This window comes from Mytilus galloprovincialis, chromosome 2 (assembly GCF_965363235.1).
Source record: "Mytilus galloprovincialis chromosome 2, xbMytGall1.hap1.1, whole genome shotgun sequence".
Classification (NCBI taxonomy): Eukaryota; Metazoa; Mollusca; class Bivalvia; order Mytilida; family Mytilidae; genus Mytilus; species Mytilus galloprovincialis.
Genome location: NC_134839.1, coordinates 88,694,404 through 88,721,301, shown reverse-complemented (window position 1 = coordinate 88,721,301; position 26,898 = coordinate 88,694,404). Strand labels below are relative to the sequence as shown.

Sequence of the window (26,898 nt, the reverse complement as noted above, 5' to 3'; positions counted from 1 at the left end):
TGTCAATGCTTAGGGAGCTACCATTTGATTTTTATGTGGGGGCTAGGATGAAATTTGAAAAAAATAGGCAGGACAGGAGTTTTGAGTAAAAAAAAAGTCAGGACGACAATTTAGGTAAAAAAAAAGTCAGGATAAACTAAAAAAAAAAAGGCAGGACTGAACAGAGTGAAAAGTAAAAAGGCAGGACAGAGATTACAGCTAAAAAAAATGCAGGACAAAATTTTTCATCCTAGCCCCCCCATAAAAATCAAATGGTAGCTCCCTTATACAACTGTATACCAAATATTATTGAACTACCACAAGTGGTTCACAATAAACTAGACCAAATCACAAACTTATACAATTGTTGATGCCTCTGCACTAGTCTGCAATCACTGCCACCAACGCTGGAAACAGCATACCTATGTCTTGCTTTTGGACTCTGTCAAGGCTAGACAAAAACAGACTTGACCAGGAAAACTTATGATTGACCAATGAATTATGAAATGAGCTCAAGGACAACAGCCTTCAAGTCTTCTACTGTATGAATTATTCTAAATAATAAGAATGTTCTTATCCCAGACAGAAAACCTTGGCCGTATTGGTCACAACTTTTTAAAACTTTTGTCTTCAGTGCTCTTCAACTTTGCATGTTTTGGCTTTCAACTTTTTTCATCTGAGTGTCACTGGTTAGTCTTGTGTGGACGAAGCGCATGTCTGGTGTATCAAAATTTAAAACCTGATACTTTTTGTTAGCTATTATTTGTGTGTTTCTCTTTCCTTTATTTTCTCCCATTTATTTGTATTGTAGTCCTGTCATGTAATGTTGTTATTTTAATGTTATATTTAACATTGCCATTAAAGCGGGAGGTTTGGCATCCCACAAAACCAGGTTCAACCCACCATTTTTTCTTAAAATGTTCTGTACCAAGTCAGGAAAATGGCCATTGTTATATTATAGTTCGTTTCTGTGTGTTTTACATGTTAATGTTGTGTTTCTGTTGTGTCGTAGTTCTCCTCTTATATTTGATGCGTTTCTCTGTTTTAGTTTGTAACCCTGATTTGTTATTTTTCTCAATCGATTTATGAATTTCGAACAGCGGTATACTACTGTTGCCTTTATTTATCTACCCTCTGAAATATAAAGCTTAATACCAATAGTTTACACACCAGCAAAATGTAATAATGATGCCAATGGACAGCATATATTTTATCAATTGCATATCATAAATCCTCATTTTTAAAACTGTTTTTGACGATAATTTCAAAAAGTAGTACCCATGTCTTGCTTTTCTACATTCATCGCAACCTGGACAAAACAGATCAAACTTGATTACTCATTTATTTACTTATTGTATCTTAACAATGTGTAGAAATATATATAACTAATAACAATGGTAATTTATCAAATTACTCAAGTAGTCTAATTAAGGTGGTACCTAACACTACAGGGAGATAACTCTGTAAAATCAGCTAAACGTTTTAATTATGTTGTGTTGTTAAGGGAATATTAAGCTTCTCAATGATCAAAATAAGTGTTTGTGAAACTGCTATATAACCAGTGTAATTTTTCTGATAAAACGGTTGGTTCAAATTTTTTGAAATTTTTATATTTTTGTAAAAGGGTCTAAGTAAATACTTTGTCAAAATTTTAAGAAAATTAAACGAGCCAAATAAATTTTAGCTAAAGTGTTGGGTACCACCTTAATAACAAATTGCATGTTATTGCAGAGTTTGTGCAGTTATCATAATCTATTAACAACAAACATTCACTTAATATTATGTTTTGGTAAGACTTTAAAAATAAAAGATCTGCATTGCAGTCATCATGTATTGTAACTGATGTTTATATTTATTAAAGTGATGACAATAATGGTCAGATTTCTATAGAAGAAAAGATCAGTGAAAGAAAGAGAAAAAAGACCAGTATTTCAGCATCAGATTAATTCACTGGTAATAAGGTTACATCGAAATGTATTGAGGAATAATTATAATGAAAACAGCACCAAACTAATGTACATAAAAAGATAACTTCAAACATTTTTAAATGTTATAAATATGGCAATATAATGTTTCTATATGATTTTAAGTTTAATATTAAATTTTCATGATTATCCATAGAGCTTTATATATCATACAAATGTTGTTTTTTTTCTTCAAAAGATGACTGAAAGACAATGTACTCTCTGTTTGAGATGTGATATCACTGGTTTATAATGTTCAATATTTGGAATGTTCTGAGTTCCTCTCTGTTAACCTCTTCTGTAACAAAGACCATGCCTTCTCAACCTAGAAAAAAAGATACGAGATCATTAACTAAATTCTGACAATACTCATGATATTGAAATATATATCTCTATCTTATTAAACTTTTTGGCAGGAAAAAGGATATACAGTAACATAAAAAAAAAAAATCTGTAGTGGAAATAAAATTGTCCTGAAGGTAAATTTTACCAATAATTGTATGATTTCATATTTTTTTAACATCCAACTTTTGTTTTGGGAATCAACCTCAATGCATTTTAACATAGAAACATTTAGCAAAAAATATACTGTTGACACAGAGATATGTCTCACCTGTTAACATAAAATTCTGAAAAAGATAATCTGATGGACAGCAACTTTGCAAATTAGTTCAAAGTCGCTGGACCATCTATTGGGTATGGCCTTAAAATAGTTGACAAACTGATATGTACAGACAGCAATGTAACTTTATATAAAGTATTGTCTACCGGTATTGTAAATAGTTCCAAAAAAAACTAACTGAATCAGAAAACTTAACATGGAAAATTGTTAATTGATTAAAACTCACTGGACCATGACCTAGTGGGCAAGGTCTTGAAATAGTCATGTACTGATGATTATGCAACTTTATAGAAAACATTATTGATCTATCGCAAATAGCTCCTTTCAAACTTACTTCAAAAGCAGACATCTTAAAATTGAAAATGACTAATTAATTCAAAGTCACAGAAGCATGACCTAAGGAGCAGGGCATCATAAATAATTATCAAACTGATATGTACTGATAGTAATACATCATCATTCACCCTTTCTTTGTAACAGGTAGGACAACAAATCAGGTGAAAAATCTCTTTCCATTTGAGAGTTGAGGAAGTTTTTAGGAAATGTATTACAAGTAAATATGAAATGTAGTATTTTTTCTATCATGAAACATGGAAAAATAAACTAAAATTTTCACTAAAATAAGTAGTGCAGTTGGCAAAATTTCTTGGCAAATTCAAAAGTGCAAATCAACTTAGTGTGAAAATTTCCAAACAAATTAAATGTTTTATCTCTTCTGTACTGTATGCCCATAAGCATTTAATGTTTTAAAAAGATAAACTGTTTCAATCAAACATTTACCTGTGTTTGAGTGTACTCATACTCCCATAGAGTACATAGTACAACATTTGAACTTTGAACTCTCTCTTTATTGGATAGTTGTGACTTTAACCTTTTGTTTGCTTCCTCTTCTGTCATATTATTTCTGTCCATCATTCTCTTGACTGCCTAGAATAAAGACGAAGAGGTTAGCCATGCAAGTAAGGCCAACAAGAATCAATAATGGACACAACTGCTACAAAAACCTGAAAATTCTCCTGATAATAAACAATCATTACTGTGTATTTTGTCAATACCTTATTTCCAGTTGTCAATGTGTCAATTAAAGATTTTATTTTGAATGTAAATTACCGAACTGATTATTTCTTTCTCTTAGATTTCACTTGTTCAGGGCAGATGAGAATATCACAATACACCATTTCAAGTTTGTGTCATTGAAGGAAATAAAAAAAAATTTAGTTGTAATTTTGCGTCACAACAGAAAATGTGACATTAAAAAGTGTTGTTTTTTTCAAATGTCATGAAGTGAGTATCGGTTACGATACAATAATTCTAATAACACCAGAGTAAGAATACTCTAACATTCTCATTGCCTCAACCCCCTTTTATCATTTTAACAACAGTAACACATATCTCAAGTTGAAATTTGTGATGGTTTTTTTAAAAAAAAAATTTATCCAACATATATAATATATAAGTACAGCTATCATATAGCAAGTTAATATTTGTGATAAGTTACCTCCCCTGGGGGAACAACAGATGTCCACACTTCATGTACAAGATTGTTCCAGCCTGCATCTAATAGTAAGGCTGCTTCCAAAACCACAATTTCTTTACCATCTATAAAATACAACAAAAGTGAAATTAAATAGATTTATACAGTAGTATAGAAAACTTTCATGCTGAAGTTATTTCTGTTTAATATACCCTAACAATTTAGATACAATCTCATTAAAATTGAGTTATGTTCTAATTCGCCAGACTTAAACGAACATAAATTATTTATACAATAAAACTCAACACATGTATCAGAAATGAGCTCTCCTTGTGAGGGTAGCATACTTTTATTTACGAATGTAAATCAAATATTAAATCAAAACAGTTCGTTTCAAAAACATCCAAGCACACAACGGCTTATTCTCATTATTGAGACACTACTAGAAAACAGTCATACTGGCTCGATCACAGTCAGCCATCCATAATATATACAGATTATACACCAATCTAAAAAACAAGAAATACAAGTTAAATAAATCATTGTAACTAAATAACTACTTTCATCATAAAAAACAATAGATGGTCTAGTTGATAGTGGGTTGGGGTGGGGGGGGGGGGGGGGGGGTAATACAGGCAATGCAGAAGTACGGCGTATGCTAACCGGCGTAAGGCAGAACTTCGAATAATAACATTATAAATTCCATTTAATTTATATCAAACAACAAGCACGAGAAACACGAGCCAAAAATCATACGATACCTAGAATACCTGTTTTTAAGTCGCAATGTGACAAAATATTGTCCAATGGAATATATTGTAAACATTACAGGTATTCTAAAAACACGTGTTGGTGTAAACAATAAACAAACACACGTGTTTTACCAAAACAAATACATGTGCTCCCGTACTATTATTAAATATATTTATGTTCTAATTCGCCAGACTTAAACGAACATAAATTATTTATACAATAAAACTCAACACATGTATCAGAAATGAGCTCTCCTTGTGAGGGTAGCATACTTTCGAAAGTTACAAAGAAAGAAAAAGGGGGGGCGGTCATATACCAAGGTTTTTAGAAACTGTTAATTTTTCTGATATGTTTTCCTGAACATACCCATCTTTTGCAGTTTCAGAAGCCCATCTTCCATGTTTCTTGAATAACCTGTCATTTATACCAGCAGAGGCCGCAGCCGTCGCACCACCTGCTCTTAAACTATGTAGACCAAAATTAGATTTTTCTAGACCTAAAGATCCAAGAGCGTCTAACAACAACTCTCTCGCCCTTGTATAAGATAGAGGAACATTTCCCCTTAATGCATAAGTGTTGGTTTTCTTACGAAAAGATACTGCTCTAAAAATGAATTCATTAGAATCGATTGCTATGTTAGCTTGTGATAAATATGTATGTAACATAGATACCGGACATGTTATAGAACTAGTCTTCGCAATCAATACTCTACTACCTTCTCTGTGTTGGTCAGTCTTACTTTTTTCGATAAATAAAGACACATAAGTAGAATAAAACTGTATATCTGATCTCTTCAAATTAACAAGTTCGGAAAATCTTAGAAATCCTGCATAACTTGTAAGACACATACAAGCGATTCTTCTATGATTTAAATTGCTGAATTTGTTACCGTATTTTTGTACAATCTGGTACAGAATTTCAGGTGTAATAGGCTCTTTCTTTTTTACAATGTAATGTCCGATTGACCTATGAACTCCCTCTTTAATAGATGTACATAAAAAAGAATTACAAGGATCGGCAAAACCGGCTAGTTTATGTGACCAACTAATTGCATAGTAAGCTCCTTCAACAACAGATGCAGATTTGTGTTTTTTACATAAATGAATCAAGTATAACGAAACATCGTAGTCTGATGCTGGTAAAGAGTTAAGATTAAACGAATTACACCATCTACAGAAATTGTTAAAGGCGTACCTGTACTTCTTTAGCGTATTTTCAGCTCTAGATTGTAGACAAAACTCTGGAAGACACTTTGCTAAATTTTGTAGGTGCTGGTGTTGTGTAAGAGTGTCTGATGACCACCTACCAACGCTGAAAATATCTGAAAAATGTAAAAATTCAAACAAATAGTAAATAAAAAAGTATATACATGGCACATGCATTTCATATATAACCATTTCTGACCTTGCTCTGTACTATAGCCTTGTCAAATTTCTAAAAAAAGACCTCGCTATCATTCTATAGCCTTGTCAACGTGTTTCATGTGTATATCACAGAAAATCAAAAACAGTTATTTACATATTGTACTTACCGTATAAATCGTTAAATAAGCCGCAGGTTTTTTTCTCTGTCTTTGTCCCTGCGTGTTATACTCGGGTGCGTGTTATGTAAGTATTATTTTCTGTTTTCAGGACGACGGTGAAAGAAAAAAATATCTGGATTTGTTTTCTGGAGACAGTCAGATTGTCAAGTGCTTGCAGTGACTTGATAAATTGTTAATGTTGCATATTTTGTTATGAATAAATAAATATATTAACTAAATCGTTTGTTTTTATTTCATTCAATCATTGTTGGTTTACAGGAAGTCGATAACCATGTGTTTAGTGTTCATTTCGTAAACAAAGAAAGATAACTGTGTCCATACAGGATATTAATTGTGTATTTATCATAAATATGTAGTTGTTAGTTGATTTAATGTGTTTTAATATAAAATTTTCTAATGAAATAATAAAGAAAGTGATTGTGTGTCTTGCCAATATTACAAGTTTCTTTAAATGACGATGGTGATGCATGTGCTTAAATCGACACTTTAAAGTGCTTCATAAACAAAGAGAGATAATCGTGTTTGAGAAGAGGTACCAAACAGGATAAAATACTGAAGAGTAACTGTTTGTCGTTTTATTGTGTTTCAAAACGAAATATCTTTACGAAATATTATTGGATGTTTAACTAAAAAAAAAAGAATACTAATTTTTATAATTTAATCTGTTAAAACATTTATTTATTGCCGTCTTCTTTTAATCCCCCTTGTCATTGCTCATAACACTTTCATTTAAAAATAGACAATGACTTGCAAAAAGTAAATTGTTTTGTTTGTTGTATTCATCCAAATTAAAATTGAAAAATGTTTGTTACGTTCAGAACTTCAACTTTTATTTTATAGACAACAATAAAATTCTTAAGATTGATTTAATTAAAAAAAAAATCTTGACTTTTGGGTGAACAGTTTTCACACGTGGGTACAGGTAAGTAGGTCATAATCAAGGTAAACAATGGCAGTTTTATGGCTTGGGTGACCTTTCATGCATACATTTTTAAGATTAATTTAAATCCTTAATGCCAATTCAAACAATAAACAAGCAATCAATACCATACTAATTTTAATCAAAACAACAAGGTTCAATGGACACCCAAGCTGTCAACACATGGCCATTGTTGACAAAAAACATCAAACGAAACTGGCATAATTAAAACAATGAGAAAAGTATAATTATTTTATTACGATTTTTTATTTTAATATGACACAAATAAATATATTCAAAAATACTCTCAACTTTCTCACCAATCTGAAAATAGAAATGAAACAAATTACGGTGTGAGTTACAAAAGGAGAAAATATTCATGACACTATCAGGTCAGTAGAATAAATATACGTTTTCTTCAGTGTGCGCTTAATATTCAGGTGCGTTTTATGTAAGGACAAAAACAATCTTCCCCCCAAAAAACGGCCGTGCGGCTTATAAAACGATGCGCTTTAAATTCGAAAATATACGGTAGCTTAACTGCTAAAATATCAGAATTAAATTTCTTTGAGCCAAAAATGGAATTCTTGTTGTTCCCTTGAAGAAATATGCATTGCTCACTTGAAAATTCAATGACTTCCAATACATAATGACGAAATTCCATGTTTTTTCTAAATAATAAAGTCCAAAACGATGAGGACGGCCATTTTGGTACTATCAGGGTACCTTCTGCTTTACAGAGTACTAAATGGTTTATACTTTTAGAAACTAAATCAATTGGAGGTACTATCCAATTATTTTCATTTTTCCAATTTTGTGTAAAAGCATCAATAGCTTCACTCCCGGGATTCCAAAATTTTGAATTAAATCGCTTCAATTTTGAATTAGCAAAATTGGCAAATCTATCAACGGTATAAGGACCCCATAGATTATCCATGAATTCGAAAAACTCCGGAGATGTTTGCCAGTCATCTATATCTATCATTTTAGACAAAAAATCAGCTCTGCAATTTTCTGATCTAGGTACCCATATTGGTTGTACAATGACTCGTTCCTTTGAACAAAATTTAAAAATGTCATATGCGAAACACTGTAAATGCATTTTTGTGCTACCTCTATTGATTATTTTTACACAGTTTTGATTATCTGTGTGCCATTTAACCGTACTATTTTTTAAAACAGATTTAAATGAATACAAAGCTAATTGAATAGCCCTTAGTTCTCGCCAAGTCGAACTCATGTTTTTCTCATATTCACTCCATGTGGAATGAAAAACTTTTTCATTCACTTCTACAGTAAAAGCACCTGCGGCTACATTACTAGCATCTGAATACACCACTATGTTCGGTAAGGTGTCATTCACAAATTTTTTCTGATTAAGATTGGTCAAACTGTCTGACCAAAATCTCAACTCTGCTAATACACACTCAGTGTAAGCAATATCTAAAATACTATCCCATGACTTTCTGTTCTCAATTGCAAAATATAAATGCCTCGTCATCAGGCTAGTAACATTTCCCATAACTGGGGACATAGAAATAATTCTACCTGTGAACTGTGCTAACTGACGAGCGCTTATAATGGGAAATTTTTTCAAAATATTGTCAAGCGATTCTTTTGCATCATTTAATCTACGTTCGGACACTGCTAAACTAAAGTTTACCGAATCCCAAATTAATCCGAGCCATTCCAAGCGTTGAACTGGATCAAAGATAGATTTTTGTTCATTTATCAAAAACCCAGCTAATTCTAATGAGGACTTTATGAATTCAGATATATTTTGACATTCTGAATAACCTTCTGACATACCTAAACCATCATCTAGATAAAGCACTATATCTACACCATTTTCACGCCAGTATTTAACCATGGGTCGTAAACATTTTGTAAAAATGTAAGGCGCTGAACTTAAACCAAAAGCTAAAACTGAAAAACAATAAAACTTTCCGTTCCAAGAGAAACCTAAATATGTATGTTGCTCTTTGCAGATATCCAAATGAAAATATCCAGATCTTAAATCAAATTTTATCAGGTATATATCTTTCTTAAAAAATTGCTGAGCGACTTTCCAATCTTCGAATTTTATTTTATTTTTCAAAACGTATTCGTTCAATTCAGATAGATCTAATATCAATCTCTTTTTCCCTGACTTTTGAATGGCAACACTTAATGGATTTACTACAAAAGGCTGGAATGGTACTTCGTGTACGCATCCGTTTTTCGAAAGTTCGAGAACAGCTTCGTTTACAAAATCAGTATTATCAACTGCAGATTTATTTATTGCGGAATTTCATAGGGGGTGGTAAATTCACAAAAGGAATCATATACCCTGATTTTATAGTATCAATAATAAATTTGCTTGCTCCAATGTGCTCCCAAAATGCTACATTTTTCGATAAACTACTTTTGACACCTTTGGCCAATTTTGAAAAATCAACTTTATCAAAATACTTAGCATGTTCTAAAAGTATATTTATGTGCCCATGCAACAAATATTCATCTACTAAATTAAGATACTTATCTTTTATCTTATGTGGCTGGGTTGTTTCTTGTTGTAAATTGCTTGCCGCTTCTATTGGGACAGTTTGTCCTCCAGTGACCGAACTGGTGGCATTCGTAGCACATGTCATAGGAAGTCGCCTCACGGCGACTGTTCCTCCGAAAGGGCTGGTTGTACTGTTGATGAGACATATCTGTAGTATTAGTAGGAGGTCTGGAAACAGTAGCTGAAGGCTTAGTGTAAGGTTTTGTACGACCCTTCTTCTCCTTGATGGTTTTGAGTGCTCTGCTTTCAGCTTGACGTAGTCTTTTCTCATCATCGGAATCTGATGCTATTTCGAACTGTGGTCCAACCAGCAGGAGATTTATCGGCTATTCTGATGAGCTTATTTCTTTTGTTCAATTTTAAGATAAGTCCAGAAATTAAGTTGATAGAAACGAAATCTTCCGGCAAAAGACGTTTTTGCAGCTTATGCAGGTCAGCAAGGACTTCGGAATTGAAAGTAAATTGGATTTGGTTACCTTCACTCTTTAGTTTCACAGAAGCTTCCTTTTTCAACTTGGTGGCTAGGGAGTCGTTGCCCGACACTAACTCGTTCTTCAGTGCTGAAATCTTGGAGTCGAAGTAGGACGTAAACAATTGAAATGTGCCGTCACTTATCTGTGGCTGTGGTGCTCTTTGTTGGGTTGCTGACGACGGTACTGGTACTGGCAAACTAGAACGTGTAGCTTCTCTGTTAAGAACTGAAGGAGTTGAGGGCTCGTGTAGTAACAATTCGTCTTCGTCTTCGGAACGGTGGTCTGTCATTGTGGTAATACAGGCAATGCAGAAGTACGGCGTATGCTAACCGGCGTAAGGCAGAACTTCGAATAATAACATTATAAATTCCATTTAATTTATATCAAACAACAAGCACGAGAAACACGAGCCAAAAATCATACGATACCTAGAATACCTGTTTTTAAGTCGCAATGCGACAAAATATTGTCCAATGGAATATATTGTAAACATTACAGGTATTCTAAAAACACGTGTTGGTGTAAACAATAAACAAACACACGTGTTTTACCAAAACAAATACATGTGCTCCCGTACTATTATTAAATATATTTTTCAGGTTGATGTTGTGTGTTTTGTATTTTATTGCATTATTCACTCATTTATGTAGATTTCAGCAAGTCAACATGACAGTGCATTCTTTTGTTATAACATGTCAACTGTATATTTGACACAGTTCACATGTTGTAACTGAGGAGTAAGCTGTCATGTTGAGTTGCTGAAATTCATAAATGTGCAAATAGAATATTTACGTACTTATTTACTTACTTTACAAGTAAATTGTAGCCAACAAGAACTTTTTTTTAAGCTTAAAGGATAAAACACATTTTTTTATAGAGGGTCTTATGAAAAAGCTCATGCAAGCCATAGTTATTGGGATTTTTTTTAGCTTTATCCTGCAGGAGGTAAAATAAAACAGCCATACACATGGCATATTTATCTTCGCTTTAGTTTTACATGTATAAATTATGGTATTTGTCATATTAGATCTTGAATAATTCATGCAAGCCATAGATTTGTTATCATTTTCACATGGCCTGGGCCGACATATTTGATTTATTGATTATTGTGGAAGGTCACTTACTGCCCTATTGGATATTTTGAGGTGGTCAGTTTTTATCCTTTGAGATGAAATTTGAATATAAATCAAAGTATAAAACAAATCTATGGCTCTGGTGACTAATTTTAATAAGTGAAGAGTAACTTTATATTCAAATAATGTATTTTTTTGCATGGAAGTCATACAATAATTAATCTATTACAAACTTTCAGCATGTTTCTTTATCTTGTCTTCTGCAAGTTTTCCTATCTCTGGCCAAACAATTCTGTTGAGTAATTGCAGCTTTTCCTGAAATAATATAATTATAAACATGTATATGTATACTTATGTGTTGTGAAAAAAACTGAAAAAAATAAATTTCTCATGACTTCACCCGACACCAAAGGAATTCAGAAGAAATCGAGAAAATTTTAAAGTCATAGTAAACATTTTGACCAATCATTTACTGTGAACAGATATTTCACTAGTGAGGAGAAATATTTTTCTCACACAGCTAAAGTTATGCGAAAATAGCTAAAAAATTAAAGAACAATATTTCTCTCCTAGAGACAGCTAAATTTACAAATTTAAATCTTCGAAACATGTGTTCTTTGCATGTTGCATCATCAGTCATGTTCACCATTTTTGTAATGTCACAATAGCAAAATATGAAGAAAGCAGAAAATTTTGACATCATAATCAAATTTTGACCAATGAACAACTCAGATCAAACAAACTACATGTTAATTATAAATGGTTTATTCCCGATTGTCCCACTTTTTAAAATTTTAGAGTTCTGATTGTCCCACATGAAAAGTTCTGATTGTCCCACATTATTTTATGTAGTAAAATGTTCTTAGATAAACAAGGTAACTGTTGTTTGTTTTGCTAAATAAACAAGAATTAATTATTGCACATTTAATATTAATTTTATAAAAGTATAAAAAATATGTTTTTTAAATCATTAGAATGATACACTTTTGATTAAAAAAATATAATATTTCTGATTTATGAAATAGATCTTTTAAGGTTTTGAATTAAACTTTTTTTTCTGAACCTGATTTTTGGGTTTATATATTACTCTAGAAAACTAATTGGTGACGAAAATCATATGGTGGTGCACTTATTTTTGCTACAGCCATTTCAAAGTACCCAATTCTGATGATTTTCTCAGTTTTCATCAAATGTTATCCATTTTTGGGCTATTATCATTAAAAAAATCACAGTTTCACAATTAAACTTTATTTTTTTCATACTTTCAATAAAGATAGAGTGGACCAATCTGAATAGATCTAACTTTAAAAAAAAAACTAGAAGTAGGTGTTAATATAAGAAAGTTTTATAAAATTTTATTGCTTTTTTGTGTCAAATTGACCATTCTGTCAATTTGTAAATTTTGGAATTTTCTCTTTTTTTTACCCCCATCTATTTTCTCTAAATTTGCTTCTGTCTAGAATTTTTCCAGATCAGCCTTTCCAAGAATCACTATTAAAGGTTGTTTTTCCAATTTTCCCATTGTTTTTGCAGTCAACAGGACTATTCACCAATTATAAAGAAGAGCCAGACTTCCATAAGAAATAAGAAGATGTGGTATGATTGTCAATGAGACAACTCTCCCAAAGAGACCAAATGACAGAAATTAACAACTATATGTCACCATACGGCCTTCAACAATGAGCAAATCCCATATCACATAGCTACAAAAGGCCCCAAAATGACTAATGTAAAACGAGAAAACTAATGGCATAATTTATGTACAAAATAATGAACGAAAAACAAATATGTTACACGGCAACAAACGACAACCACTGACTTACAGGCTCCTGGCTTGGGACATCACCACAACAAAGACACTAAGTACAGATCTGAGAGTACTCGCAGTACTGACTACTAGTTCAAAGCCAATAAAAAATAATTAAAAAAAATATGCATCTTAGACTATTAAAAGACTTCATATTATATTATATGATACTTCAATTGTACCTACTATGAGGAAAATAAAATATGTAAATATTATTATTTGTTCTTATTTTGTTCATATTTTATAAGTTACATCGATTAGTAACCTTTGATTAACTGCAACACGCTATAAAAACAAATTAATCATTATAAAAACAGTTCCCAATTGTCCCACATTTAAACTTCCCAATTGTCCCACAAACATATTCCCGATTGTCCCACAAAACTTCATTACCTTTTTACCTGTAATTTCAAAAATTGGGACAATCGGGAAGACACCTTATAAATATATAATCAACTCGTTGGGGAAATTATAAACCTACAAATAATTAGAAATTCTTATTTATCAGGCATACAAAAAAGCATGCTTTTCTTTCCAAGCATTTTTAGAAGAAATAATTCTATGCCCCTACAACTAAACTAAGGGGGCATGAATGCTAACCAATTTTATAAAGCTTATACACAATGCATCATTATGCTTATTAGCACCAAACACAGATCAATTTCTAATTTAGGTGCCATTTATTTCACCATTCTTGAGTTATGTCCCTTTATAAATGAAAATGTTGGCTGAATTTCCCATTTTTCCATTTGCATATTTACAAGCGATTGAAATCCAATTAACATTGGTCACATTCAACTTTTATTTCCTATCAAGTTCAATTCTAAATATAGCATGGTAGTGACAAATAGGCTATTTGCCAATTCCCATAATTGACCCTTTAATTAGAGATCCTTTTTTAGTTGTCTCCCTTATAAGGGACATTAATTTTTATTTACAATGGACAGCTAGTAGAATGAGCAAATTTACCTGTGCGTAATGTGAGTAATCTTTAAGGTTTTCAATCTTTTAATTACATTAATTTGTTGTTAAGCTAAATAATTTTGACATCAGAAATTATTTTTCATGAAAAATTAGTTAAACCACCGATACATCACTTTCAATTCATCATGTTTTGCACTGGCAAAAGCCAATTGTGTCCAGTATGGAACCAGTCTACGATTGACAAAGGGAAGTAATTTGTTTAAAAAGTATGTAATAACAGAATCAATTCGGTAATTGGCAAATGGACTATTTGTAAGGAGCAAGATGAATCAAATCAGTAATTGGCAAATGGACTATTTGTAAGGAGCAAGATAACTCCAATTTTGCTATTTGTCAAATTCAAAAACCCTGGACTTCGCAAATGCAACATCTAAAGATATATACAATATTTGTTAATCTTACTGGATTGCTAAATACAATAGATCCTAAGACTCTTCTTTGTATTTCTCCATTTTTACCAACAATTTCATTGCCAAACTGTTCAACCAAAGTATTGTAACAGGGTGTTCCATTTAAATACACTTCATGGCCTAGAAATATTAAATGTAATATTTTGTGTTAGTACCATTAAGTTTATTTCAACTTTCAATTTTCAATCTTAAAATATAAAATAATAACAAGTTTAGAAGAAAATGTTAATCATTAACTACAAAAATTCTATTATTTGTGTTTGTCTCTCAAAAATATCACATAGTTTAACATGTATAGACTAGCAACAATTAAGAGTATAACAAGTGATAAAGACCCTTGTATTTTGTTAAACTTATAAATATCTTTTTTTATCATGTTGTTAGGGTTGTCTCATTGGTTGATGCAACCTATACATGTATATCTTTTTATTTATATATAAATCAAAGAGCAGCATAACGAATCAGTATTCCTGATTTATCATAAAAAGCCATAAACCAACATCTTTTCTGATGTGTATCTCTGTTCTCAACAGTGCTTACTATGATTATCTCATTGTATCTTCCTCATCAGACAGTTCATACTGTTGATTCGTTATTTTTGGTTTTAAACCAATTTTCATGGAATTTGCAAAACCACAAAATCTGATATCCAGGAAAATACAATGTTTCCTCGATCCACAAAAATTGGTATCAATGAAAATAAATGAATCTTCAGTACTTCCCTATTTATGATATCCCCTTATCAGACAGGGCAAATCCATATTTGTCATCTCCCTTATCAATCCTTATTTGTTATCTCCCTCATCAATCCTGATTTGTTATCTACCTTATTTGACTAAGACAGAGCATATGCTTCTTTCTTTGTTATCTCCCTTATCAAACAGGGCATACACTTTTGTTGTTTATCATCTCCCTTATCCGTTATTATTTGTTTTGTCCCATAATTAACCTGAATAATTCAGTCGTTATATTCCGCTTACTACATTAACGCCTGAATGCATAGACAATGAAAAATCTTCAATCAGCCATTCGGAATTAGCTCAGGATTTACCTATCTCGATAATATTGAGCTAATTGCTGATTTGTCAACTCTTCTACAGGGCACCACTCAAAATCCAGGATTCAGGAAGAGTTTTTATCTTGTTAGGAATTCAGGCCCACGCAAGTAGGAGAGATCAGTTACGGGGACGGACTGAATTATTCGGGTTATCCAATAATGGACAGGGCATACATTTTCTTATTTATTACCTCCCTTATCAGATAGGGCATACATTTTCTTATTTATTACCTCCCTTATCAGACAGGGTATACACTTAGGAAGGTCAAAGGAGTCACTATAACCTTTGAGATAAACATTACCTAATTTGTCACAGTCCACTGTACCAGCACCTAGTTTCTCTAACCTTCCACACAATGCAGACTTCCCACTAGCTATACCTCCTGTCAATCCTATTACATAGGGAGAGCTAGGTATGTTTCTGTTTGGCTGAGAAAATATATACAATTTACAATTAAGGAGGCTCGCGGGTATAAGATTTTTAGAAAAAAAATAAACATTAGCTTTTCATTACAAATTTGATTTATTACCTTAAGTAGTTGTTACTTTATCATATGGTACAAAAATCTTTCCAAAAAACCAATTCGTGTTGGCCCCAGGTGACTTTTAAAATGCAGATATCATTGAAAAAGCTCCAAATTATCTCCCTTTGGTGCACAAATGCCATTTTGTGGCATTAAAATTGAAATATCTTTTTTAACTCATTGGTGACCTATATTTTTTATTGATGTTTTCGAATAAGCTGTACATAAACTAAATTATTGTAAAATTTAACCGATTTCTGTAATTTAGTTCTTTTTTTATTTCGATATTACCGCTATTTCTCCTATTAGTTCAACAGAAAAAAAGGACATTAACAAAGATGTATGCTTCTTTCGAAGGTAGATTGTGAGCGTAAATGAACAATGACCCCATTTTTTTATTTCATTTTTCTATTAAGTTTAAGATAAAGTTCATTTATAGAAAAATATAGAGAAATCCTATATTAAATAAAAAAATTGATTTAGACCCGCGAGCCCCCTTAAGTATTTAACACATTTCTCTCTACAGAATTATTGCAATAATTATAGTTGTTTCTAACTTGACCTTCCAAAGAAATTTAAATCTCATTTATGACAACTTCTAGCAGTGGCCATGAAAACAACAAAACTCAGTACATTAATTCACAAAGCCATTCTGAGTTGGACAAAACTTTGTATATGTGTATTTGCATTCTTAACCCTTTCCTCCATAGATTTTTTTTTCTCACATACTTGATTCGCATAGGATTTTTTTTATAAAAAAAAATTATCAGGTTTAAAGTATTAGTGCATTGTGAAAATGAATATTTCATCAATGAAATTCAAGTCAGTTATTCTCATGAATATCTTTTTCATATTGGATACAAATTTTTTTAAGTCTGATGCAGACATTTTGTAGTCAAAGCATTTCAACTGAGGTACTATACAGGCGTCAAAAGGCGTCATTATGGAGTAAAGGGGGTGGCGTCAAAAAGCATCATTATGGAGGAAAGGGTTAAGGAGGCTCGCGGGTAAAAGATTTTCAGAAAAAAAATAAACATTTATTTTTCATTACAAATTTTATTTATTACCTTAAGTAGTTGTTACTTTGTCATATGGTACAAAAATCATTCCAAAAAATCGATTCGTGTTGGCCCCAGGTGACTTTTAAAATGTAGATATCATTGAAAAAGCTCCAAATTATCTCCCTTTGGTGCAAAAATGCCCTTTTTTGGCATTAAAATGGAAATATCTTTTTTAACTCATCGGTGACCTATATTTTTTATTTTTGTTTTCGAATAAGCTGTACATTAACTAATTAATTGTAAAATTTAAGCGATTTCTGTAATTTAGATCTTTTTTATTTCGATATTACAGCTATTTCTCCTATTAGTTCAACAGAAAAAAAGGAGATTACCAAAAATGTATACTTCTTTTGAAGGCAGATTGTGAGCGTAAATGAATGGTGACCCCATTTTTTTATTTCATTTTTCTATTAAGTATAAGATAAAGTTCATTTATAGAAAAATATAGCGAAATCCTATATTAAATAAAAAAAATTGATTTAGACCCGCGAGCCCCCTTAATATGATTTTTTTTAAAATAAAATCAAAGAAGACATACCACAATAGGATTGATAACAGTTCCAAGAAGCCTCTTTCTCGATGATGATGAACTTATTTTTTTCTCTTCATATTGATTATGACATGAATCTACAACCAGTTCTATCACATGTTGCTTCAGAACAGTAAATCCCTGAAATAAAAAAAAAATATTGCCATCCACTCTGTTGACAAAAAAATAAAATATCTATTGGGCAAATAACAAGTAGATCATCACTGTGTCAGGTCAAAATGTATATATTGTAGGTTATTTGTTCGGCCAAAATATTTGTCAACATGATTTTGTAACATTATCTTTGTATATTAACCACTTTTATCATATACTTAGCATTGATACAGTCTTCACGATGAAGTATTAAATTTACAGGCCCGGAGCTCAATTTTTAAAATTTTTTAATTAGATTCTGTTGGCCTATAGATATGATTTTTACAGGCCCGAGAGCAATTCTACTAGCCTGGGCTGCCAGGGCTGCCACTCAGCGTGAAGACTGATTGATATGATAGCTTTTGCATATGTGTAATGAGCGGAAGTACACAAGCCATAATTTCCCACCCGGGCTGATTACCCATATCAGCCCGGGCTGATAACCCATATCAGGGGCGTCTCGTGCAAAAACCCATAACAGTGCTTCTCGTGCAAGTTACTTCTGGTGTTTCTGGTATCGATTGTTTACTTTTCCATTGTGACGTCAGATATTTTTTATGACGACGTCAAAATTTACGGGAACTTTTGTGGGGAAAGTTTAGTACTTGCTAACAAATGCCATTGACAATTAAGAATCATTTTATAGTACAACAATCAGGGAGTAATAATGATCATAAAACTCTTCCAAATTTTCAATGTTTCAAAATGCCTCTATAGGAAATGTTACCATACATATATATTGAGGGGGTCTCATTGGGGGGTTTTGATCCCGGGTCCTGCTTACTGTTTTGTCAGATTCCCGTATCCCGCTTACGCTATGTACGTAAGCAATTTTCATTTTTTTTGTAATTTCCCATGTCCCGCTAGACTTCAGTTCCCGTTTTCACGGCACAATAATTCGACTTTCACGTTTCACGCTTATAAACAATCGACAATCCCGCGTCACGCTTAGACCCCAATGAGACCCACTATGGAGGTAGTGATGCTGTTGTTGGACAATTATAGTATATTTGATTCATAATTTAACTTCTTTATACAGTTTTTGACTGTTTTTGTTATTGCATTTGTTTATTTGCCTTACATAAAACTATTGTCGGAAGTATATGATAAAGCGATTAATACATAGCCTTTTCCATATCAGCCTGGGTATCATCCCTCGACCCATATCAGCACCTCGACTCCGTCTCGGGCTGATATGGGGGTCTCGGGATGATACCCAGGCTGATATGGAAAAGGCCATGTATTAATCTCTATATATTAGTACTGTGGAGCAAATCTTTTTAAGTTGTTTATAATTTGTTTCCTTATCTGCCTATTTTAGAAGATCCAGAATATATAATATTTGATGTAATATTTAATGTGCTGCCTGGTCCTTTTTTATATAAATTTCTATATATACAAAACAGGACTGGTTGGTTATCAAACAATGTCATAGTCATTTATAGTTTCTTAGAAAGTAATACTGGTAAGCAACTTGCTAGTATACATGTATGTAGCAGGTGAAAGTAAATATTCCATTGGCAAAATAATCAACCTTGCAACCCCCAAAAAATCTAATGGTGGTACCATAAGTATACAAATTATCAAATTCTTCCTATTATAAGGGCTGTTTTTGAACCATTATGGTTGACCTACTTCTTTAGATAATTCTAACTGATGATAAATAAAACAATATTGTCATTTTACACGAATGTATATATATATCTACCTTCTTCTGTCTTTCTTCATTGACTATTTCTCCTCCTCTCTTTGTCTCTTCACTGACTACAATAAACTGTAGATGTGGATCAGAGATTGTCGGACCAAACATATCATTGATTGCCACAACTTTATGTTCAATGCATGGCTTGATATCCTGTAGAAAGTCTAAAACACCTTCAATTCTCTTCTCTGTTGGAGTTATCAGTTCACATAATGTCTTTTCTGAAAATAAAAATGTAATTTTTTTTTGCAAGTGTTATTCTCTTACAGTATACAAGTAACTCAATAAAGTGTGTAACCTTGTATGTGCTAAGTGGTGTATCTCCTTTATTTTTGTTCCAGTTTTAATTGTTCAAATATCATGAAGTATGATAAACACACATTTTTGCATATCAGAGATTATCTCGTTTTCAGATAAGAAGTGTCTTTGGAATTTATGAAAAGATTATTCACCTAAGAATAATAATGTTGTTTGATGGAGGCATCAATTAGTCTGGGTTATTCAACACTCCTGACAATTTTTTTCATGATGAATAATGTAAGAAATTCTTGCCAAATGATGTTAACGATAATTTTTGGTGCATGACGATAAAATGTACACTTTCATTTAGACGATAAAAAAATCTACTGATATTGGCGAATCAGGTTAAAATTTTTCTAAAAAAATAATGGTACGATAATTATTTGAGACCACTGACAAATCACAATAAGAATATTTTAATCAATTTTAATATGGTAAAATTTGAACCAATTTGCACTAAAAATTACCGTTTGACGGTGAAGGGCATTCCTACTTTCATTGCTTATGTCAACATTTAAAATCTTTCATACTAACATCAGTGCTGCATAAGTACAATTGATAAAAACAATAGAAAAACTTTTCAGGAAATATATAAGAAGTATTTCAATAACTGATAATGTAAGTGTTGTTTCTAGGAACAAAATAAACATACATGTAGTGGGGTCTATCTTTGGCCTAAATGTACTTAACACTTTTCCTTAATTTCCTAAATTTGTCTTAATTTCCTACTTTGATTCATATTTTCATCTGTAACTCCAACTGTTATCTGTCGTTCTGCCAGGAAACATGCTTCACTCAGCATTATTTTGTGACCTGCATGTAAACGGTCAAAGGTTCCACCAAGAACAACATTATCAAAGGATTCCACTTTATCATCCTCAATCATACTGCTTTGACTATCAGCAGGCATGTTTAATGTGTGTACTTTTGCTGGTCCTTTTAATCCATCTTTCATTAAGCTGGCTAAAGATTCAGATTTATTTTGAAATTCATCAGCAATCAATTGATTGTCTATCAGTACAATATCACAAGGTCTTTTTAAATCAAATTTTAAATTCCTTTCCAATGGTAAATTTGATACATTGTTTAATAATATTCTGACATCTAAATTATTGCATAGCGAAGCACTAGAAGAGTACAACTGTGTCATTAGACATCGGAAGTCTTTAGAACAAGGCACATTCCGGATTTTGAATGTATGTGAACTGGATGATGGTTGAATATGAACATAGAGTGTATTGGACACAACTGTTGCAGCTTCCTCCAAAACAGATTGTACAGCTGATTTTAAAACAGGAAGTGGTCTTGTCAGAATTAAAAGTCCTGTTTTATACATTATAAAAACCTGCAAAACAAAAATCAAAACTAAAGCATGAAGAAAAGGATATCAAAGTAGGAAATTTAGACAATGCAGGAATGAATGGTTAGTAGGCCTACTACTTTATTCCTGTCTGTTCCAAATGACAACACTTATATAAGAAAGAGGGTGTTGTATGATTGCCAATGAAACAACTGTCCCCCCCCCCCCCCAATAATATTACAAAATTCTTGGACATGTTTTGACCATATAATACCAGATAGATGTGAGGTTCTTCGGAAAAAGTTTCTTCAAATGATATAAATATGTGCGCATATGATCAGGGTCAGGATATATACTTAAAAGTGGTTTTTACAAAAAAATATATTTTATCACTTGAAATGTACCCCTCATAAAAAGGATATATATATATAGTAATTATATTGACGTTACGGTCCAATAAACCATTAGATTAACATGGTATTCAGAATTAAGAGTATGGCTAATCCTGATTGGTTGATATGTGTGCCGGTTATTTTTTATTATTAGAGACTTTGTACACTCTGCATTGTGGGTCTCATTAGGGTCTTAGCATGATACAGGATTGGCAGATTTTTAAAGCGTGACACATGAAAGTCAAATAATTAAGCTTGAAAACGGGAAAAGAAGTTTGGTGGGACAGGGGAAATTACATGCCTTATTACGGCAACGAGAAGTGGGATACAGGATTTTCACTAAACAATATTGAATAAGCAGGATCGTGATTGACAAAAAAATCAACTCGTGAATGGTGATGAGACCCCCCAATCAGGCCCCGCCATTATACCAAAGGCAAAATAATTCATTTTCCTTAGCACTAACAGAACTGAATGGTCTTTTCATGCTAGATGAGACATATGGTTTTGAGTGCAAAATTGATAGGTATGGGAGATAAGTCCAAATTATGTTAAGAACATAGGTGCTTAAGGACAGGATCCAGTTATGAGCCCCATAGTCCCTCCCCTTATTATCATAAATATCAGATTTTTTAATCTATATCACTTATTTGTACCATATACATGATATATATACTAATATACCATATTTTTATATTAAAAAATCTGAGATTTATGATAATAAGGGGAGGGACTATGGGGGCTCATAACAGGATCCTGTCCTCAAGCACCTATGGTTAAGAAAAGCAACAGGTGTAAAGCAAAATTATATCCTTGTGAAATTTTATCCGGAGGAAAAAATGTCACAGTAGTTGTTGTTATTTTTTTTATCCGGAGGAAAATATTTCCCTGGGATATTTTTTTCCTCTGCCGTGAAATTCTATCTGGGTAGTTAACTTATTGAATAGTTATTAGAAAAAAATTATCCTTTATAAATACTATGAAATAATAATAGTGTATTTGAAATAAAGCGAAATTGTTAAAAAAAAAATGTATTATAATGGGAAATAATTTCACAAATTATCCTTGAAAAAACTTCCTAAAATATTCAAGTCAATATCATCCTTTTAAAAAGAAAATTATCATGAAACATAGGGAAGAAAACCAGAAGTAATTTCAAAGATCATAATTGTGAAAATAATATCATGATTAAATAAGCTTAGTGAAATACATGTAAGAGTGAGTTGTTTTCAGATCTCAGTACAAATATAAATTTAAAAGTAAGGTAGAAATATAGTTGTATTACTACAGTTAACAGTAATAGAAGAATTTGATTCTGATGATATTTTTAACTATATAAATAGTTTTGTCTGGGGACAGAGATGTACTTGTTGATTATATGGAAATCAGATAAATCATAGCATAACAATATATTGAAACAAAAGCATGTTTTACAGCTGGATAGTTTTTACCTGTGAAATGTTATCTGTCTTATTAAATCAAGTTGTAACTCATCTTTTTATATAAATGAATATATAAAGAATAAGATTTAAGGAAAAATTTCACTCTAAAATAGCTTCAGAAATATATTATATTAATATCTTTAAAATATAAATTGCTCATCATTACCTCCCTTTGATAAATTATGCAAATTTGGTCTACCATTGTGAAACATTTTATAATTAAGGTGAGAGGTACGTAAATTAACGCCTATAGCCGAAAAAGGGAAAATCGACGTTTGTTGCTATGGGAGTTATCTCCTGTACACCAGAAAATATATTTTCAAGATGTCAGAATATATTCCGCTTCGTCGGAATAATGGTCAGTTTGGTGGAAGAGTATTGAATGCATCTCACCAAAATGCAACAAAAATTGAAGTATGTAAAATGAAATATCTTGTAACAGTTAAACAGTGCTTCCCTCCAATGAAAATGACAGTAACTTGGCATGTCGTGATGGTCGGAGTCTGAGAGTGATTGAGTTGGGTTTACTAGCTGACCAACATAAATGCTTGCAAGAACTTCTATTCACCATAATGTTTCTACAAAACTGTTTAAAGTACAAAGAATCGGTCTCGGAAGTAATTTGTTTATACGTTCGGGTAACTGCTCATATACGCTGGTAATCGGCACAGATCAGAGTGACTTGAAGATCGGGAATGTTGATATGGGACGTGGAAACGAAATGAAGTATTGATAAAAATATCACAAACATGTACATGCATTACACACATACACTCCCACATTAACAAATTACAACATACACTATATATTGTCATTTTATATATTGAAATTCCATAGCAAATATAGTCACAGACTTACATTCAGTCATTATCATTCAAAGAAACAAAATTTCCCAAAACAGCTGTCACAGTAAAAGCGGCTAGGACGTATTCAATCCTCGAAAAAAATAAGGTTAATACTGATATTCTTGATTTGATATTCCTGTCATATAACCATTTTCTTATTTAAATATAATATAAACATAAACCTTTCTTTACAGTGCTTTCTTTCACATCCGCGACATGGTCTATAAATAGAATTTGAAAATGAAAGTACTAGTACTATTTTAAAACAAATAATTTATAGTCAAAAAATATTGAAGCGAAAGAGTTTAATTGCTGCCTGTGTGACATGACATTTGTGAAATATAATGTCGGAAATTACTGAAGAGAAAGGGACATTAAACTTGAACGAAAATCGAAATCGGGATGGGGCCTTATGCACGGACAAACGGGAAGTTAAACTGTCTTTTAATATGAACGAAAATTTAAAATAAATGTTACACGTTGCTTTTCAGTCAATTTGAATTGAATGGAACATTGTGAGCTTCCAGCATGAAAAAGCGGCAAGGGAAAAATAGAGATCCGCTGCATGAAAAATACTCTTTAAAACCGCCACTTCAAAAATAAAATAAATAGCAAAGTACATGTACATATATAATATAAATTGAAAATTTAGAAATTAATTTCTGAGTGCATCAATCAATTCATTTTAAAATGCGCAAAAATTCGGAACTACAGTTATATCAATTTCAGTTCATACTGTTTGTATACATGTACATGTGCAAATACTGCTATATTTTTTTAATTAGAGTTTTTATTTTTGCGTTACATATTTTTTCTCAATTTTCGCAATAAATTAAACTTTTCAAAAAATTCTACGAACAGGAATATTGTTGGCAAAAATTACGAAGTACGTAATGCCATTGGCTATTTCCAATCGCTGCAACATCTAATGCTTGGTTCACATTAACATTTAATGTGAACGCAGCATAATTAATACGTTAAAACTCCCTCGAAGACGGTTCTTCAAAATCACATGCAGCTTTTCTATTCAGTACATAATTAGCTTGATCATTACAGCTAACAAAATCTAGACTTGATACATTTATCAGAACGTCCTATAATGTGTGTTCAAAGTCTGTGTTGAACAATTTATAAATAACACATAGCTGAGTTGTGGATAGAGCAGATTGGTACCCCGAGAAAACCTTGTCTACCGCAGTGGATCTGAGTTACAAAAAACCAAAAGATAACTAAGTTGGAATTTATATATACATTTGTTTTTAAATATTCACATCTATGCACTGTCCTCACTATAATAATTGAACAAAACCAACGATAAGAAAAAAAAGTAGAGATAATATGCATCAAACTTTGAAATATTCTTTTTGTTTGGCTTTTTCCTATAATTTACATTTATCTCACATCTCCTTTCGTGTCATATTAAACACACCATTTAAGTTTGCAAATGACCAGTACTATTTGGATTGAAGTATGTGTTCATGTTTGTGTTGTGTTCTCGTGCCATTGAAACATAAATTTATATATTTTATATGCATGACCTCCTGCAACTATCGGGGGAATAAAAGTTTACTGTTGTGGTTTTTTTTATGCACCCGCCGTAGTGGAGGGGGGCAGTAAGTTTTACACTTCTGCGTCTTTCCGTCCGTCCGTCCCAAAGTTGGTTTCCGTTCTCTAACTATAGTTTGCTTCAACCAAATGTTAGGAAACTTATACACTATGCTAATTACCACACAGATCTAGTTTAAATTTTGGTGGTGTCACTTTTAGAACTTTATATGCAAGCGGGGTCATCGTCTGTGTCCCATGGACACATTTTCCCATTTATTTTCTATTGTTTGTCTTTTGGCCGTTTTCCGTTTTTTTTCCATGGCATGTCAGTATGTTTTCGGCTTATATGTTTGAATTTCCCGTTGCGTGGTATATTTCGCCTCCCTTATTGTGAAGCAGCAAAATTGTGGTCGAAAATATGAACATTGAATGTATATCGTCATTCGGAGAATCTATTTTAATGACAGATCTTTTATTGTTTCTGTTTAATATATTAATAAACATTTGTAAACCTTTTAAAGTGTCATTTGACACTGTTTTAATAATTCCAGAAATACGTTATAAATACATAGGATCTCTTGTAAAAATAGGCAATCAATCCTTTTTTCAAACAGGATAATATGCTCTATTGCGCATTGACATAGCCAAACAAATTATAATGAAGCAGTCGTTGTCCTTACAATTCTGCTGATATAGCCTTGACGTTGCGTAATCCTTTTGGCGACGTCATGATTTTCCCCCTCTTTTCCCGTCAGCAACACACTTTCAACGGCTGATATATAAAAAGGGAGTTCGGTAACCCCCTGAAAATTATACATCAAAAGAAAGGAAAATAATACCTTAAAAACATTTGATTTTTATAGAAAAATCGTAGGATTGGTTTAAACTCCAGAATAACTAAAGTTTGAAATTTCTTATTTTTTGGTTTGAATTTGACGTTATGTCTACATATTTTATGTTGTTTCCTAACAATTTTCAAATGTCTGGAACTCGGAAATTAGATCGGTGACCAACTTAAATTTTTCGACTTTTCATTTTCTATTTATAAGTTCTACGTGTATACAATTTCTTTTAAAAATCAGCGGACAAGCCATTTACATACATGACATACCTGTTACCTTAAAATAAAAATACTGACCAAAAATTTTCATTAATTCTAACAAAAAAATCAACTTTCTTACAAAAAAAATCAACTTTCTAAAGTTTGTTTCTCGAAATAGTCCATCATTTTCGCCTTATCAATTTTAATTGTTTATTACAATCTAAGAGAAGTCACAGTTAGTATGTGGTATATAGTGGATTTAGGTCATACCTGGTCAGAAAGTTACAATTTGGTTTTGGAAGTGAGTTAAACGTTGGTTTAAGGTTATATAAATTTTAGTTGATATACCTTTTTATCAAAACCAAAGAATAGAGGTACATTTGAAACTACCAGGTAGCTACTTGTAAACAAAGGTCAACTTTTGGCACATTAGCAAGGGACACAACTCGGAAAGATG

At 32.0% G+C, this 26,898-nt stretch overlaps 2 protein-coding genes and 1 pseudogene across 2 annotated transcripts; all 3 read right to left on the bottom strand.

Moving 5' to 3' along the window:
- Positions 1-1,307: 1,307 nt before the first annotated feature.
- On the bottom strand, positions 1,308-26,898 carry LOC143064770 (bifunctional coenzyme A synthase-like). The gene is made up of 10 exons (XM_076237853.1): positions 26,790-26,898; positions 20,602-21,217; positions 19,579-19,793; positions 17,727-17,858; positions 15,906-16,032; positions 14,539-14,666; positions 11,579-11,660; positions 4,064-4,164; positions 3,346-3,492; positions 1,308-2,268 (listed from the first exon to the last, which is right to left on the bottom strand). The coding sequence occupies exons 2-10, from the start codon at positions 21,206-21,208 to the stop codon at positions 2,200-2,202; spliced, it is 1,608 nt and encodes a 535-aa protein (XP_076093968.1). The 5' UTR covers positions 21,209-21,217; positions 26,790-26,898; the 3' UTR covers positions 1,308-2,199.
- On the bottom strand, positions 4,353-11,559 carry LOC143064772 (uncharacterized; annotated as a pseudogene).
- Positions 4,630-6,313, bottom strand: LOC143064771 (integrase/recombinase xerD homolog). The gene has a single exon (XM_076237854.1). It carries the CDS (start codon positions 6,187-6,189, stop codon positions 5,101-5,103), a length of 1,089 nt encoding a protein of 362 aa, XP_076093969.1. The 5' UTR covers positions 6,190-6,313; the 3' UTR covers positions 4,630-5,100.